At 43.0% G+C, this 16,364-nt stretch overlaps 1 protein-coding gene across 3 annotated transcripts in view; it reads right to left on the reverse strand.

Moving 5' to 3' along the window:
* LOC136676788 (AT-rich interactive domain-containing protein 3A-like) overlaps positions 1–16,364 on the reverse strand; it is a 94,209-nt gene that overhangs the window by 39,519 nt on the left and 38,326 nt on the right. For all 3 annotated transcript variants that reach the window (XR_010796319.1, XM_066654007.1, XM_066654006.1), the window contains one exon: positions 108–180. Coding sequence is in view for 2 of the 3 variants with exons in the window: in XM_066654007.1 (XP_066510104.1) it covers positions 108–180 (73 nt within the window). In the remaining variant the exon portion in view is untranslated. The remainder of the gene's footprint in view (positions 1–107; positions 181–16,364) is intronic.

Below are 16,364 nucleotides of genomic sequence, written 5' to 3' on the forward strand. Positions count from 1 at the left end.
GAGCTGCTGGAAAGAGACGTGCTGCAGAACTGGAACTCTCCCTTTTGCTGTTCTTACACTGGAGTGACCTGAAGGTGGCGCAGTCTGTAGAGACGAACGTGTCTTACCTCTTTTCTGCATGAAACTGAAGAGGTCGTCCAGGAACTCTTTCCTTTTCTCGTCGTCGTCGAGCTCATACAGCTGCAGGGGAGAGAGAAAACAAGAGCTAAGTTGTAGAAATACATCTTTTTTAAAAAAATACCTTTATCTTCCAGTCATTAGTCATTCCCTGATCCACACTGTTGAAGTTTAGCCGAACTGAGAGCAAAGACTGCCCAGGTCCGTCACATCAGCTGAGGACGGAGAGAGGACAGACCCGGTGGACGACTGAGGCTTCATCAGCGATCGAACCAGTGATCTCCTGATAATTTATGGGCGTGTGGATGTAGGGTTAGATACATAGATAAATACATAGAGAGACAGCTTTACTAATCCCTGAGGGAAACTGTTTAGGGGTAAGAGTTAACTCTTAGACTGCTGGGCTACTCATTGATACACTTCTTTTATGCACATTTTGGATGGGAAAGTGAATTATGGTCATGCTCCATGTCGCTTACATTTGGATAAATCACCCCCCCCCCCTCTGTGAAACACTTGAAAAATGTTTAAAACGTGTCACTTCCACTTCAACTTTTCAAACATTTGATGAAAAAAATATCATCTGAGGACTGTGAAGATGTCTTTAGTATTTTGTGTCACTTGGCTTTTATTCGGGGGGTGGTGTCCTCGTCTACACGCAGCCTACTGTCCGCCAACACACCGCGTGAGACCGCCAGTTTAATCTCATTCACCTTCATGTAAACCATGATGTACACAATAAGAGACGACTCTGATATTCTGACACTGCACTCACACCCATCGTATTTGAAGTGACTTGCCCCTCGATCGGCGTTTCCATTATTACCTCCGATTCTGCCCTATTCTCTGAATGGACGCGGCGTCAAAGAGGCTTTTAAAAGTCGCCCAGTGAAAGAGAGGACTGCAACCTGATGGAAATGTGTTCCTCAGCCTTCACTTTCAATAAGGCCCAGTCCGTGTTACCGAGCGAGCGGTCGATACAGGAAGACAGAAGGATGACCTTTGGAAACAGCGGGGCACATGGAACGAGGCCCCAGAGATAATAACTGATCATTTAGAAGTGTATTAGCTGTCACCAATATTAAAGGACCAATGCAATCAATGCCTCGGGAAGAAAAAAATAAAAAGCTACAGTGGGGGGAGGAAGTGTGTAGGCACAACAGGCTCTGAATCATGAGTGACATTTTAAAGGTGAGGAAAAATAACCAGAGAACACTGGCATTTCTGATCGTATAAAACTGCAGCTGGAATGTATGTTTATTTTCTATAGGTTTATGTCCAGGCCTGTTTCTCTGAGGCTGTGGTTGAGTGTCTGATTGCTTATCTACAGGCAGTTGACCAACGGTGTGATATTGGGTTAAACTTGTGAACACATCAGTGTTGATGATGCAGGCGTATCATAAAAATGCAGTCCTTGTCATTTTAAAAAGCTCACTCTTGCACATTGTGGCATAAAAGCCATTCACTCGTAGCACAGAGGCAAGTTCACTCTCGAGTTACCTTTAAAACTGCATCTGATCTTTGTCTTTCACCGGAGTTAAATTCAGTGAAATGAATCTATGAGGAAAACAGCAGAAGGGTGGGCTTCACACAGCAGTGTCACACAAACCCAGAGTGCCACACAATCAAGCAACCGCCAAAACTGTCGACAAAGGGGACACAATCATCGGAGCATGATGTTACAGAATGTGTAACTTGATAATCCTGCTCGTCCTGATGAAGAAAACAAACATGTGAAAGGTCATATCTGTGGAGCAATGCCAGCGATGTAAGGCTTAAATGAAGTGTGTTGGTGTGGAACCGGAAAGAGTTCTTGACAAAAAAACACAAATATTATGACAAAATGCAAGTCTATATTTACACTGCCTCTGATGCTAAATTAGCCACAGAAAAAAAGGCTGCGCATGTAGCGTCTTTATAACACGAATAAGCACCGAAAAACAATAACGAAATAAATACGAACAGTTTAAATGGGACGTCTAGGACATCTTCTATGGAGTGAATTATGCTGTTTTTATTCTCCCCCTTTTTCACAAGGAAACACTGTCCTGGGTCTAAATAAAACATCTTTCAACTGCTTTGGTCAAAATACCAGAAGGATCAAACCCCACAGCAGTGAGGAGCGAGGAGCAGAAGCTCTGGTTTTTAGCCGTTTTCACTCTGTTATCTTTCTTCTCCGTTTTTACTCAGTGCTCTTATTTCTCCGCGCTCGTTGTGTCTGTTTTGCTGAGTTTAACCTCGTCTTTGTGCTCTCACATAAACACGGGTCCAGCGCTGTGATTGGACAGACTCAGACGAGGGGGCGGGGCCATTCTAAAGTCTCTGCACTTGACGTCAGAAGCTGAGCAGAATCAGAACAACTCGATTTACCTTATGTGTTTCTGACTCAGGCAGCGCACAGGAAACTGACTGGGTGGGTCTTGTTTCACAGTGTGTGGGTTGGTGGGCTCCAGATTCACACATTAATGTGCACAAGCACAGAACAAGGAAATTATTCATAATATGTCCCCTTTATTTTCAGGGGTCTTGAAATAAAGTAGTGCAATCAATTTGTTTATTTTTTATTAATTCTGTTAATTACAATTTATTACACACTGACAGAGTGAATTACAGATTAATTAGGATAGATGTGATGTAAGAGTGACGCTACGCTCCAGACAGGCCACAGAAAGCTGGGGCAGAGGGAGATGGAGTAATTACGCCACAAGCTTTCAATCCATATGTCACAATAATCTTACCCCACCACCTCCACAACGTTTCATTAAATATTAACCAAAGGAAAATACTGTACATTAGGCTTCTGCTTCCTCTTTCAGGGACTTCTTTACATTGATATTAGCCCTGTTCTAATCAGTGTGAGAGCACATGGAGGACCCGGGGTCAGCGGCGCTGCGAGACGAGTCGTTGTTTTATGTCAAAACTACAGTTTGAAAGAGGGCAGTTTTCAAATCACAAGAGCTGCAGGTTTAACTCTTTAGTCCACATCAAGAGCTATGTCTTAACACAGTTAGCATCTCTGACGGAGTGAGACCAATCAGACGCAGCCAAATATCGTGCTGTGTACATAGCTACAACAACAGAACGACAGTGTGGCTCTCTACATTCAGAGCTCTGAATTAAAGCCGGATCTTCTAGATCTTCTCGTTTATAAAAAACAGGCCTGAACCTTCATTTACAGAAAACAACTGTCATTTTAATCACAATCACCAAAACTGGTCAGAAACACTACCATTAGATATTTCCCCCCAGTCTTGAGTTTTTCAAAATCACGCTGTTTAAAGTGCTTTTATAAATACGCCACAAACTGTTCGTAACCAACCTTTACCACACCTTTAATAAATGACTAAATAAATTGACTTTACAGATGTTTGTGTGATACGCCTCAAAACACAGGGAAGACAATAAAGTCAAAATCAGACAAAGCCTTACAACTCACCACCAAAACTCCCCCTTTACGTCAAACGTTCCCTCTGCTGTGACACAGTCTCAGAGCAGTTTCATTTAATGCAGTATTCAGCTGCTGAGGAACTCAGTGTCTTCTACTAGTTTCTTTTTAATACTTTATTTCAGCTGCTTTCCTGTCAATGAATTATTAATGAGATGAACTATTGGACTCTTTAACTGGACATTAATCAATTCATTAAGGTTTCGGACTTTGGCGTAATTTAAAAGGACACAATTTCATTAGATTTACACAGCCACATCTGTGTTTTACAACATTACAGTAACACTGTGAAACTGAGGGCACCGTGTATAAATAAATGAACTTTGTAAAAGAGGCTCCTGTCCAGAGAAAGATCAGGTTTAGAGCGAATGCACCGTTCTTTCAGTCAAAGCTGACTTTACCCAGGACCCACCGGGGCTCACGTCTGAGTAACGCTTGAGGGCAGTAGGTCACGTGTGTGTGCAGTGACCCAGTCTTTGACTTTAACAGCTAGTCAGCTGCTCTCTGTGTGTATGTGTGTGTATGAGTGTGTTGACTACAAGGCTTCTAAATTATTTCTCCCAGTCTTGAATGTCATGTTCCTCAGTGATCATGCTTGGACTTGACCTTGAATGGTGTCCTGTTGGCGCTTGTAGACGCAGAAAAACCCAGCGCCGCGAAGAAACTGCGTCAGTTCAATTACATGTTTTTGTGGGCCACTTATTTCTAATGAAACATTAACTAAAGAAGGAACGGGTTAAACTCAAAGCTTCTGTCCACTTTAAGACTATGTAGTGTTTCTGTAAAATTAAGTGAGGTGCAGTTCCTAAATATTCCTCCCATCAAAGGTACACACCTTATACAATTTAAACAGCATCTGACAGCGACACCTCCATCCGTCAGTGATCATCAACTACCTTTACATCAGTTTCACGCTGGACACATTTAACACACACTGAACTTGTCTGGCACAGAGTAACACACACATAAAATCTGCCCTGACCAATGAACTCAAGACCAACATTAAAATTAATAGAAATCTTGCCCAAATATTTAGAATGAAAACAAAAACAGCATTAAATGGCTCCCTTTCTCTTCACTTTTAACAGTTTTTTCAGTTTGGTGCTCTGAATCGGTTCTTACGCTGGAGAGAGTCATGCAGTCCTCCCTCTCTCCCTCTCTCTCACATGAACTGACCACGCAGAGTAAACAATGAGATTAGTGTAATTCAGTAAAGCTATTACTGTATTACATGGATTAGCTGCGTCTATTACTGTGACCTTTAAAAATAAAAAGATCTCTGTGAACATTTTTATCAATTCTCATTCATTTATCAAAAACAAAGTGGGCTCAGACGGAGAGAATCATCACTCCTCCCAGGTCCAGACCATGGTCCACCATCAGTTGAGGCCTGGTATATGATGCTGTATCTATTCAATGGTGTTATGTTCCCTTTCTAACTCCCTCTTTATTATAATCACCTCCACTGTTGTGAACTGTCCCCTGTAAAGACGTGATGACTCCAAACGTACGAAACCTCGGTAGATTCTCTGATAAACTGCTCCTCTGGTCATCGATTAAACCCCTCAAATCTCAGGTCAGACGGAGAGATGTAGAAGTTACGGACGAGAAGACGGTGTCACCTTCATTCCGTGTGTGTAGATACACCTTTATCTCCACCTTCCCCTACGCCAGCTGAAGAGACTGGTTCCGTTAATGTGTGACCTATGAAACCCTGGCTGAATCAAAGAGGAGATGCTCGGCCACGGCGCTGATGGCGCTTCATTAGTATCATTTCTCGAGTGCTCTTCCCATCTGCCAGGTTTCAGTAGAGGGAGCTATTCACAATAAAATAAATCCATGTGCTCAGTTAGACAGTTCATATAAAAGATTAGAAACCAGAATGTTCAGAAAACAGCCACTGATTCCTAAATCTACTGAGAACACACTCTTTGTGTTTATATGAACACATATTTCTTCAGAGCAGGCAATGGAAGTGAGGGCAGATATTTAAAGGCCGTTCTGATTCTGCTCTGCTTCTGACGTCAAGTCTAGAATAGCCCCGCCCCCTCGTCTGAGTCTGTCCAATCACAGCACTGGACCCACGTTTATGTGAGAGTGCAAAGAAGAGAAATAAGAGCACTGAGTAAAAACGGAGAAGAAAGAACAGAGTGAAAACGGCTAAAAACCAGAGCTCGGGGTCGGGGTGAACAGCGAGCGGCTCATTATCATTTAAAGGAACAGGTGCTGAAAGTGGGCGTTCTGAACAGGGCTGTTTACACAGGGGGAGAACACTGCTGTGGGGTTTTGGTCCTTGTGGTTTTGAATAAAGCAGGTAACAGATGTTTCATTAGGAACCAGAACTGTGATCACTTGTGAACAAGGTGGAAAACACATCCCTTTTATGACCCAGCAATAAATGCGTGGATGCAGAATTTTACCTGAATTAAATTTTTTTAAGATCCAGTGCCGGTGGGAGTGCAGAAAGTGACTGTGTGCCATTCTTCCGCTCTGAAACGCCTGGGACCTGATTTGTTTTTTCATTGTCAAAGTCAGCAGTGAGCGAAACCTCGGATATGACTTTAAACCGAAGTTCAAGTGAAGCTTCAGGCGCTGAGCTGGTCCTGCAACACATCACGCTGGAGCCTGGCGGGTCGATACATGGACAGCTTGTTGACACAGAAATTTGGAAATGCTTTTGATTCCATCACACGGTGACCTCCGTGACACTGCAAATATTGCACAGTCTGTAACTGTGTGTGTGACTCGTCTAAACAACTATCTCCAGAGACGGCAAACAAAAAAAAAGTCCTCAGTCAGATCTCTGGTTTATTTAAGCGACTCTGTGCTGTTTACTGTCACTGCCCGGCGCTGGTCTGACTTTGTTAAAATAGTTTTTTATTGCCGTACTTTGAATAGAACTGTTATCGGATAGGATTGAGTAAACTGGCTTTGTTTACTTTGGCACATGCTGGTCACTTCATCACGGAACAAACAAAGACAGCACTCTCCCACGTGAACTCGTGGGCACAGTCTAAATAAAGCAGGAGATGGGAGTCGGGTTATTAAGAGTAAGCATGAATAACACTGACAGGGCAGTGCCGGGCATTCGTACAGTGCTAAAAATGGACAGGAAAAAGAACAAAACTTTCTGATGACTCTGTTAGTTTTGTGTAGTGCGCTTTAAGCATTGGAATGGACAGCAATGAATCACAAAGGAATGGAGCAAATCATTTGAATGATAACATTTGACATTAGCGCTGTACGGTGAAAAATGCTCTGGGCTTATTCACACTGGCCTCTGGGTTTAACATACAGCGTTGACCACCTAAGACTGTCTGTGAGGAGTGTGGTGTGTTCTCTCTGTGTCTGCGTGGGTTTCCTCCGGGTGACTGTCTGTGAGGAGTGTGGTGTGTTCTCCCTGTGTCTGCGTGGGTTTCCTCCGGGTGACTGTCTGTGAGGAGTGTGGTGTGTTCTCTCTGTGTCTGTGTGGGTTTCCTCCAGGTGACTGTCTGTGAGGAGTGTGGTATGTTCTCTCTGTGTCTGCGTGGGTTTGCTCTAGGTGACTGTCTGTGAGGAGTGTGGTGTGTTCTCTCTGTGTCTGTGTGGGTTTCCTCCCGGTGCTCCGGTTTCCTCCCACACTCCAAAAACACACGTTGGGACGTGGATTGGTGACTCAAAAGTGTCCGTAGGTGTGAGTGTGTGTGTTGCCCTGTGAGAACTGGCGCCCCCTCCAGGGTGTATTCCCGCCTTGCGCCCCATGATTCCAGGTAGGCTCTGGACCCACTGCAACCCTGAACTGGATAAGGGTTTCAGATAATGAATGAATGAATGAATGAACTTTCTGTAAGTGTGGTGCATGTATAAAACAATGGACAATTACAAAAACATAAAAAGTGTAAAAATAAAATAATATATTTTTTCTAAAACGTGTTGAGTGCGAGGGAAGAATAGTGTGTTTCATATGTTCTTCTGATTCGTATGGATTCATTAAATCAACAGCACACACTTGATTTAACACAATGAAGTGTTTATTAACCCCTAACACTCGGGAGTGGACGATAGCCTCAGATAACTGGACACTGGACTGTCACGAGGAGAGGTGTGTTAAACCAACACTCACCATATCACACTCACTGGAACCATGGGATTTGACTGAATTCCAATTTAAGGTGATTTTCGTTAGTTATAATGAACTAAAATAAAGGAAATACATGGTTTTGAAGTTAGATTTCTCTCAGGTTTAAAACCCTCCACAATCTCTTAGTTATTACTTTATTTCATTGCTTTAACAGTTGACAGAGACATTGCTGTTGTGACCAATCTCACTCCCTTCCAGAGAGGAATGGTGCCAGGGTACTGAGTAAGTCCCTGGCCCAGTAAAGCAACACTTAGCGCTGCCAATACACGCTCAGCTGTGTAATCCAGTCCATCAGCTCAAGCACTCGGACAAATCCCATTAGGAGGAGCTCCGCCGACCAACGAGAGACAAAGATCACCGCTTCACATTAGCTTAGACATCTCATTATGTCAGCACGCTGCTCTGAGGAGGGCCGGCAGTGTGTGTGTGTGTGTGTGTGTGTGTAGGAATGGGAGTAGTGCTGGCACAGAGCCACTTGGCCTGGTGCCATCATGACCAGGCGCACTGTTCTCTAATTAACTCCTGCTCCCTTACACCAGAGCGCCTCACACACACATCCGCCACATCCAGCAGTTCTCCCTGTAGATCTGAGACAGACCGATACACACACACACACACACACACACACAAATACATACACACTTTCATCGTTTCACTGCTTATTAGAGTTCAGACAATAGTTTGTGTTCCATACCACAGCAGTTCTATAGAATGATGTACAGCTCCACACTAAACCACACAACCCTGAGGATCACGGAGCTGTCGGCAGCGCTTTCCTTTTCATTTACTCATTTAATTTAGTCTTAAAGGGTTTTTAATTGTAATTCAGAATTCAGACTTCATCCCGCTCTCTTCTCATTCAACAGAAAAGAACCTAAAAACAAAGCCGTGTGGAGGGTGAAGAGTTTATTGGGCGCTGCGTTGGTTCTGAGCTCCATCAGGAAAAAGCTGCAGAAGACTGTGATGGGTTTGTTCTGTTCTTGGGGACAATACTGTGTCCAAAAGTCTGTGTGAGTTTGGGTTTAGACCAGTTACAGATGGAGATCTCGATGTTAGCGATTGTAAATGTAACATGTTAATTCTTCATTTTTAGATTATTTTTCCTTGAATAAAGTGACAGTTGTCATGTTTACTACGACGCCACAGCGACCAGAACATGACAAAAGAGCAGGAGACAATGACTGATTTCATAAAATAAAAGGCTTTAAAGCTTATTTGGACACACAATAAATAACTTTCCTCAACTAGAAATCAAACGTCCACTGGAAATGAATTAATGTCTCAATTCTGCGCCGCTGCACTGTGATTTCCCCGAAACACAGCCGCTGAAACACACAACACATTCAGAGGTTTATGTACATGCTTCAGGCCTGGGCTCAGTCATGTGCTCATACATAATAATAAGGCTTTTATTGACGCACTAAAAAGACAAACGTCCAAGTTTCCTGAATCCGTGAAAGCCAAAGCGCAGTCGCATCCCGCTGGAATTCATGGAGGAAATGATTCATCCTGTCACGTAAATCCTACCACGCAGCAAATCAGCGTAACTAGATAAGTGCGTCCTACAGCTCCATCACAGCGTGCTGTAGACAGAACCCCAGATAGAGTCGTATCTCGACAGGAGCCCTTCAGCAGAGCTCACCCTCCCTATCAACAGTGAATCACTTCAAACACGGCCACCTGAACCTTTTCTCCAGACTCCACCACTTTATCTCATAAAGTCTCTCTCGATACAGACCGGCTGTCTTCTGTCTGCTGCTGAAAACTGATCCCCTTTAACCCCGCGCTGTATTTCAGAGCGCGGATCAAAGTCGAGCGCCGCACTCATTTATCTGTCCGTTTACAGCCAGAGGCCCGCTGCCGTGGCCCGAGCCCAACGAGCCTGAACGTCCCAGGAGAACGCAAGAGGCGCTGGATTTGTTTGTTTTTCGAGGAGAGAGAGAGAAGCCAATCACAGAAATCACCAACGATCGGACGTTGAACAAAACGTAACCGTTTGGAGTGGGCCTTATCTCCCCATCGTGAAGTTATGACAGACGCCGAGCAGAGTTTATGTGGCACCACTGTGTAAATAAAGAGAAAAGTGGGTTTAATCACACGGAAGTTTGACCTCGATTGAATGAACAACAGATAAGGTATTTTGAATATACAAATACCTTCTCATGCATACGTTACAAGGTCAGGGAAGGCACATGGAAGCTTAGGTTAACGTCATCTGTCTTTGCTTAAGATATCAACATTTAGAAGTGTCTGCTCTGTCCCTGAGTGTGATTTCCACAGAGATAAATAGAGCAGGTTTTAATCAAAGCCAGGGGACAGTGAGACACTCACAAGGGACTCAGAATGTCAGAATGTAAAAGGATCTACTTCACCTTTAAAAGGAACTACATAAATTAGATCCATTTTTAAATTTGTACACGACGATGTTTCACCGTCCTTTAGATTTGATCAGAACTGCAGCTCTCCGGGTAAATTCTGATTGTTTTTGTATTTGGAGTCTTTAAATACACTTTAAATAAAGCAGGCCTTGGCCCTAAAGCAGCATTTTAAAGATTCTAAAGCTGTGTGTCATAGTGACCCACGACCCTGAACTGAATAAACGCTCCCAGGCAATGAATGAATGAATGAATGAATGATACAGTGACCCTTCTGTTGTCCATAAAAACCAACACAAACGTGTAAACCGTTGATATTTCTGATGCGTTTCATAAAGCGTCGTTTCCTCAGGAATCAGGAAAAAATGCCTGTCATTTATTTACAGACGTTAGACTTTGAATTGTGTCGAACTGACCCTGAGCGGAACCAAAGGGTTAAACTGAAAGAGGATGAAAGTCTACGTCACGGTGAGCTTCTTGTGTTGAGATGTCTGCACTTTATTCGTCCGTCTGTGGTTCTCTGACGCTACACAAATGAACCGTGTCTTTGTGCCGTTGATCCAGGACCATACCATTTTTAAAAACATGAATTAATGGGCATCAGCCTCATAATCAGATAAAGACATAAACCCTGACCTGCACTGGGCCACGACTCTTATATCAGGGCTTTGTGGGGGCAGCCGTGGCCTTAAGGTCAGAGACACAGGCCGGGGACTGGAAGGTCTCTGGTATGATCCCGAGGAACAGCAGGGAAATGGATGAGGGGGAGAAGGATCTGTGTCGTCTCCACAGTTGAGATGCTCTCTATTCTCCCTGTGGAGCGTCACCATTATTCTGAAGCTGTAAATTTAATGTAAAAACACCTCCTAGTGTTCCTTTAAAAACGATTAGTGTGAAAGTAATTGAGGACTTTAAACTGTCTGTTAAAAAATAGTGCTGCTGTCCGGAGAAAAACATGTATCTCCGTGTTTGTTTACGTTTACTTTACTACATCGTCTGAACACAGCAGCTGTGTGAACATTTCATGACGAATCGACCAATAGAAACGCTCCAAATAAAAGATGAGAAGGGTTTTTTTTAATTCTCCTGTAGAGCCTCTATTTTGGAGATACGTGTTTTCCTTCGGACAGCGACGATATACAAATCCACCGAGGGTGCGACGGTCAGAAGTGAAGATTACAGTCAGGAGCACCTCCATCATTGGGAAAGTAGTGCAATCAGCAGAAGCCTGAAAAGGTCAGAGCGCAATAAAATACATCAACTCTAGCCTTTTCTCATATTCCCCTTCATTTTTCAGAAGTGCCAGCCTGGCCATTTTCCCGTGTGCTCACACATGAGGATGTGGTTTCTCTGTGAAAAAGCGCTGGTGACGACGCCAGAAACATTTACGGTTCACGGACGCAAGGAGCAAACCCCGTCGTTCTCGTTAGAGCAACCTCTGCTTAAAGAAGGCACAGGCCCCTTTCTGCCCCCTGCACAGACGCACTCCACATCTGGCTCCGATAAGCTCACTTTTACCTCGGTTTAATGTGAATCAGATTCCGTGTGCAAGAGCTCCACTTTGACCTCATTCATTAAAAAACAGAAAGCAGGTCATTTGACAAAAACTGCGACACTTTAATAGTGCGTCCCCGTGGCGTAATTTAGGGATTAAACCTTAAACTGTGCTGCGCTCTCGCGCTTTGCCCTTTAATTAAGGCAGGGGCAGAAGAAGCAGCAAATCATTCAGAGCCAGTCGAGCAGCGCGTCATGAATTATACATCGTCTGATTGGGGACCGTTTCTTTATGTCTGTTTTCTATCAATAATTCAGGGTTATAGCTTGTACGGCCATTCCGCTGATGCGTCCGATGACTTTCCGCTGCTCCTGAAGGCACTGAGGCTCAGAACATAAACGGCTAATGTTCAACTGTGTTATAACTGAAAGAACAGAAAGTGAACAAAGAGCGCTCGGGTGAAGGTTTGATGTTGGTTAATCATTTTTGTAGTAGTCCCACCCTCTGAAATATAAACATTCCTGCCTCAGACCCCGAGGTCATGTCTGTGTTTTGTTTTCTGACTGACCTTAACATCAGACGCACACAGATGAACCTTTACGAGGGATTTGACCTCTGTCCTTCTGTTTCTAGATGTTGCCTTTCACTGTTTTTATATTTCGTTAGAGTCTTAAATCATCAGCCAATTATCCACAATCACACACGGCTCTAGAGCGAGGAATCAGGCCTCAGAAAGACCTCTTACGGTGGGTGTTAGAGAATTCTAAGCCCCTTATCAAGCCTGACCTTTGAGTCACTAATGGGGCATATAAAGGCCTGCGCAGACAGGTGCTAAACGGATAGGTTTATCAAGCCCCTTACTGTCCGCTTCCCAAGCGCCATCACAGCACCATCAGCCACACACTGAGCCACACACTGAGCCACACACACACACACACACGCACACTCCTCCAGAGTATGAAACGAGAGTATGATGCATTAATATATAACTTTAATCAAGATCATTTAAAGACGCTGAGAGTCTGTGTTAAGTCCGTTGGTCGCTGTGATGTAAAACTCAGTGTGTGTGTGTGTGTGTGTCTCACATGTTTTTAGCCATGCCCCTGAGACTCAGTGTCATCAGACCATGTGACTTTAACTACACGCTAAACTGAGATGGAAAAGAGATGTTTCTCGTGTCAAAAGACAAGATTAAAACCAGATTGTGTTCCTGTTGTGTTTAAATTCACTGGCGCTCGCTCTTTAACACAAACAATGGTTGACAGAAGTGACCCAAGACGTTATTTGCGTACTGTATTTGACTCTATACACTGAGCCTTAAAGAGGACACATTCTCCCCTTTTCCTCTGGGTCTAAATGAAACATCTGTGATATACGTTGGTTAAAAAAACCACAAGGATCTAACCCCACAGCAGCGTTCACCTCCTGTCTGAACGATCCTAAAGTCTCTTGTAAAGTGCATCACAAAATCATTACGGCCTGTTGACTGGGTGGTCTTGTTTCACAGTGTGTGTGTTGGTGGGCTCCAGAGCTCCACACCGTTTGAACAGCTACACTGTTTATTAAAGTTTGACTGCTGTAGGAAATTGTAAAGACCTTAAAGAATCCAGTGGCCTTTCATGATCTACATTCCTCTAAAATACAGACAGTTTCACCTGTCAATCAGGAAATACTCACGACTGAGCGGCTGTAGATACAGAGGGAGCCGACTGTCACGGCAGAACGAGTGCATGCATCGGGGCTGATATTTTATTCCACGTGTTCTCACTGTACTGTAGCCATGGAAACTCCAGACTCAGCCTGGGAGAGGGCCTTTAATAATCTGAATGTAAGCGAGTAGCTTGTATACTGTGTCTGAAGAGGTTAAAGGTCAGTAAATTACACCCATCCTCTCCCACACCCTGTTCTCTCTCTGCCCCCCGGTCCTGTTATTACAAGCCGTCACACTGTCGCAGCGCAGAAGCTCCTCCCTTAATCTTGGCCACTTCAAAGCCCTGTGCCCCCTGGCTCTATAACACAGATTGGACCTCACGGTAAATCACTCGGTCCAATCGGCGCATTGTCTCCGTCAGCCTTTTATCGTGGGAGATATCCTGTCTGATGCCTGTCGGCCCTGTTTTGACACAAAACAAGCCTCTTTCTCATGTCACCGCAGGCCACGCCCTTAGAATTAAAGATGGCTTCCTGCTGACGTATCATATAAGTCCACCTGCCATCTATTACCTATAGAGTGGGACGTCTAATCTCTGAGAGATAAACAAGCCCCCAGACATTTAATCTGACTTCTGGTAAACGGTGCTGTCTTTAATTCGATTTTGCTGAATCATGACATACATTTTCAAACATCCAGGTAGATCCAGGCAGGCCACAGATCACCTCCCAACTACAATTAATGTGACAAATGGCTTGGGTGTGTGTTTGATGGATCATGTTTGCTCTAAAAGCTTCCAGTTATGCAAAGCAGAACCCTTCATTCTGCCTGGGCTTTGTGGTGGGATGACTCATGACGTCTCGAAGGACAAAGAGAGAGAGAGAGAGAGAGAGAGAGAAAGAGAGAGAGGGAGAGAGAGAGAGACGGTGAGGATGTAAGCGAAACAGTTCAGGACAGTGATTGTGTAAGTTCAAGAGGTTAATGTCACAGGGTTTTATCGGAAAACAGTCAGACGTCTGAAAAGAGTAAAAGCGAAGGATCAGGACGAGTAACAATGCTGAAGTACCTGTTTTGTTTTGTTTGTCTCCATCATGTTGAACAGGTAACAGCTAGTTACACTACGACCATTAAACACACGGGTGATTCGTACGATCACGCGACGCAACTTTAATCTTTGTTTAAGGAAATCGTATGTAAATTGATCTTTGAATTTTTTAGTCATTAAATTTGAATGTGCTTCCAGACAGCGTCTGGCTTCCTGTAGTTTATTCTCACAGCTTTACATTTCATTTCATACACAGCACTGTGCAAAACGTCTCATTATTATTATTATTATTATTATTATTATTATTATTTAAATAACGGACCTCCTCAATAAGCCTTGTATAATTTATACATAACTACAATAAACTCATAAACATTAACACTGTAGTAAGTAGAAGTGTGAAGAAAGTGAAGAACAGTGTGTTTCAGATGTTCTTCTGATTTGTATGGATTCATTAAATCAGCAGCACACACTTGATTTAACACAATGAAGTGTTTATTAACCCCTAACACTCGGGAGTGGACGATAGCCTCAGATAACACTGGACTGCCCTGAGGAGAGGTGTGTAAAGGGTAAAACCAACATCTTCACACACAGTATCACACTCACTGGAACAATGCTATTCATTTTTATTCTAATAATAGGGTTTTTAACAGATAAATAGATTGTTAAATGTCATTCTGTCAGGGGCCTAAAGCTTAGCACAGTGCCCCACGCAGCTCCCACACAGCTCCAACTAAATATTTATAAGGTTTTAGTAAGATATTCCCAAAATAATGAGAATAATTTTCACCGTTTCACTGAGCTCTTATCTCCTTTATAACACACCACTACATTTATTTACTTTGTTTATTTTATATTAACATCATTTCCATTGCTACAAACATGTGACCAATGATCTCACCGAATAAAACACGAGGAGAAACACAGTGACACTGATTACTGCTGCACTCAGTCCCTTTAAATAAAGACAAACTAAAAAGCAATGATCTAAAAACAGCAGTGTCTTTAATTTGAAACAAAGTAATGTTTATTCTGGAGCTGCTGGTGATGATCACACTGCTAAGTCCAGACTGCGTTATTATTTTCAGATTATAGCTGGAAAAATAAGCTATGATTAGCTCTAAGTACAGAGGCGCAAATTCAATAACAGATTCATGAAGCAGACGTAGGAGAAAACGCAGCGTATACCATTTAAATGTCAATCAATAATCACCTCATGATGCCTTAAATAACCTCAAAGCAGAGGCCTAAAGGGTGGTCTTCAACATATGGCCATTGGTCAGGACCCTTATATTGACTCCCCCTTACTGTCAATCATTAATGTATGGGAAAACGGAGCGAGTGCAACCTTGGAAATTAACTCCATGTTCTGCTGAGGTGTGTGTGTGAACGGCGAGGGCTTCCCTAAACCCTTCGGCCCCGTGTTTCAAGCTCAGGTCATTAGGAGGAAGCCAGAGCTCTGTAGTGATAATAATGTGGCTGTTGGAGGCTGCAGGGTCCTCATGGGAAATGAAAGGCTCCTGCTGGCTGTGGCCAAGTATGTGTGTGTGTGTGTGTGTGTTCTCATGTTTGTTTTTGGACATTTTCCGAAGAGAAATTTGTAAAAAAGATTAATAAAGCAAAAAAACAAAACAAATATTTATATAATATTATAATAATATTTATAAATATATAAAATAAATATTAAAAAATAAATAAAATACAATGTTAGCAAGAATAAAGTTGTTCTAATGGTGTAAACTGACTTAAAATCTAACAAATGGAGCTTGGGCAGCGACCCCAGTACAGTATTTAATGTATGACCCCATGTCCTGACAACGTATAAAAACAAATATGTGTGTATTCACTGACACAAAGACAGTGACACTGTAGGAAACTGTGCAGTCGCCTGGATGTAGGGAGCACATGGGATTATTTTTCCTTCTTTTGGAAGATTATGCAAGGAATGTGTTACTTTGAGAGAGAGAGAGAGAGAAACAAGACAAACTTCCTGTTAATTATAATGTAATTGCAAATAAACAGAAGTTGATAGAGTTCAGAACGCTAATCATTCACTCGTCTGACAGTGGGAAGCTGCTATGGTAAAGTTCATAAGAATGAAGCCAGGTTACAA

Source organism: Hoplias malabaricus, chromosome X2, assembly GCF_029633855.1.
Source record: "Hoplias malabaricus isolate fHopMal1 chromosome X2, fHopMal1.hap1, whole genome shotgun sequence".
NCBI classification, from domain to species: Eukaryota; Metazoa; Chordata; class Actinopteri; order Characiformes; family Erythrinidae; genus Hoplias; species Hoplias malabaricus.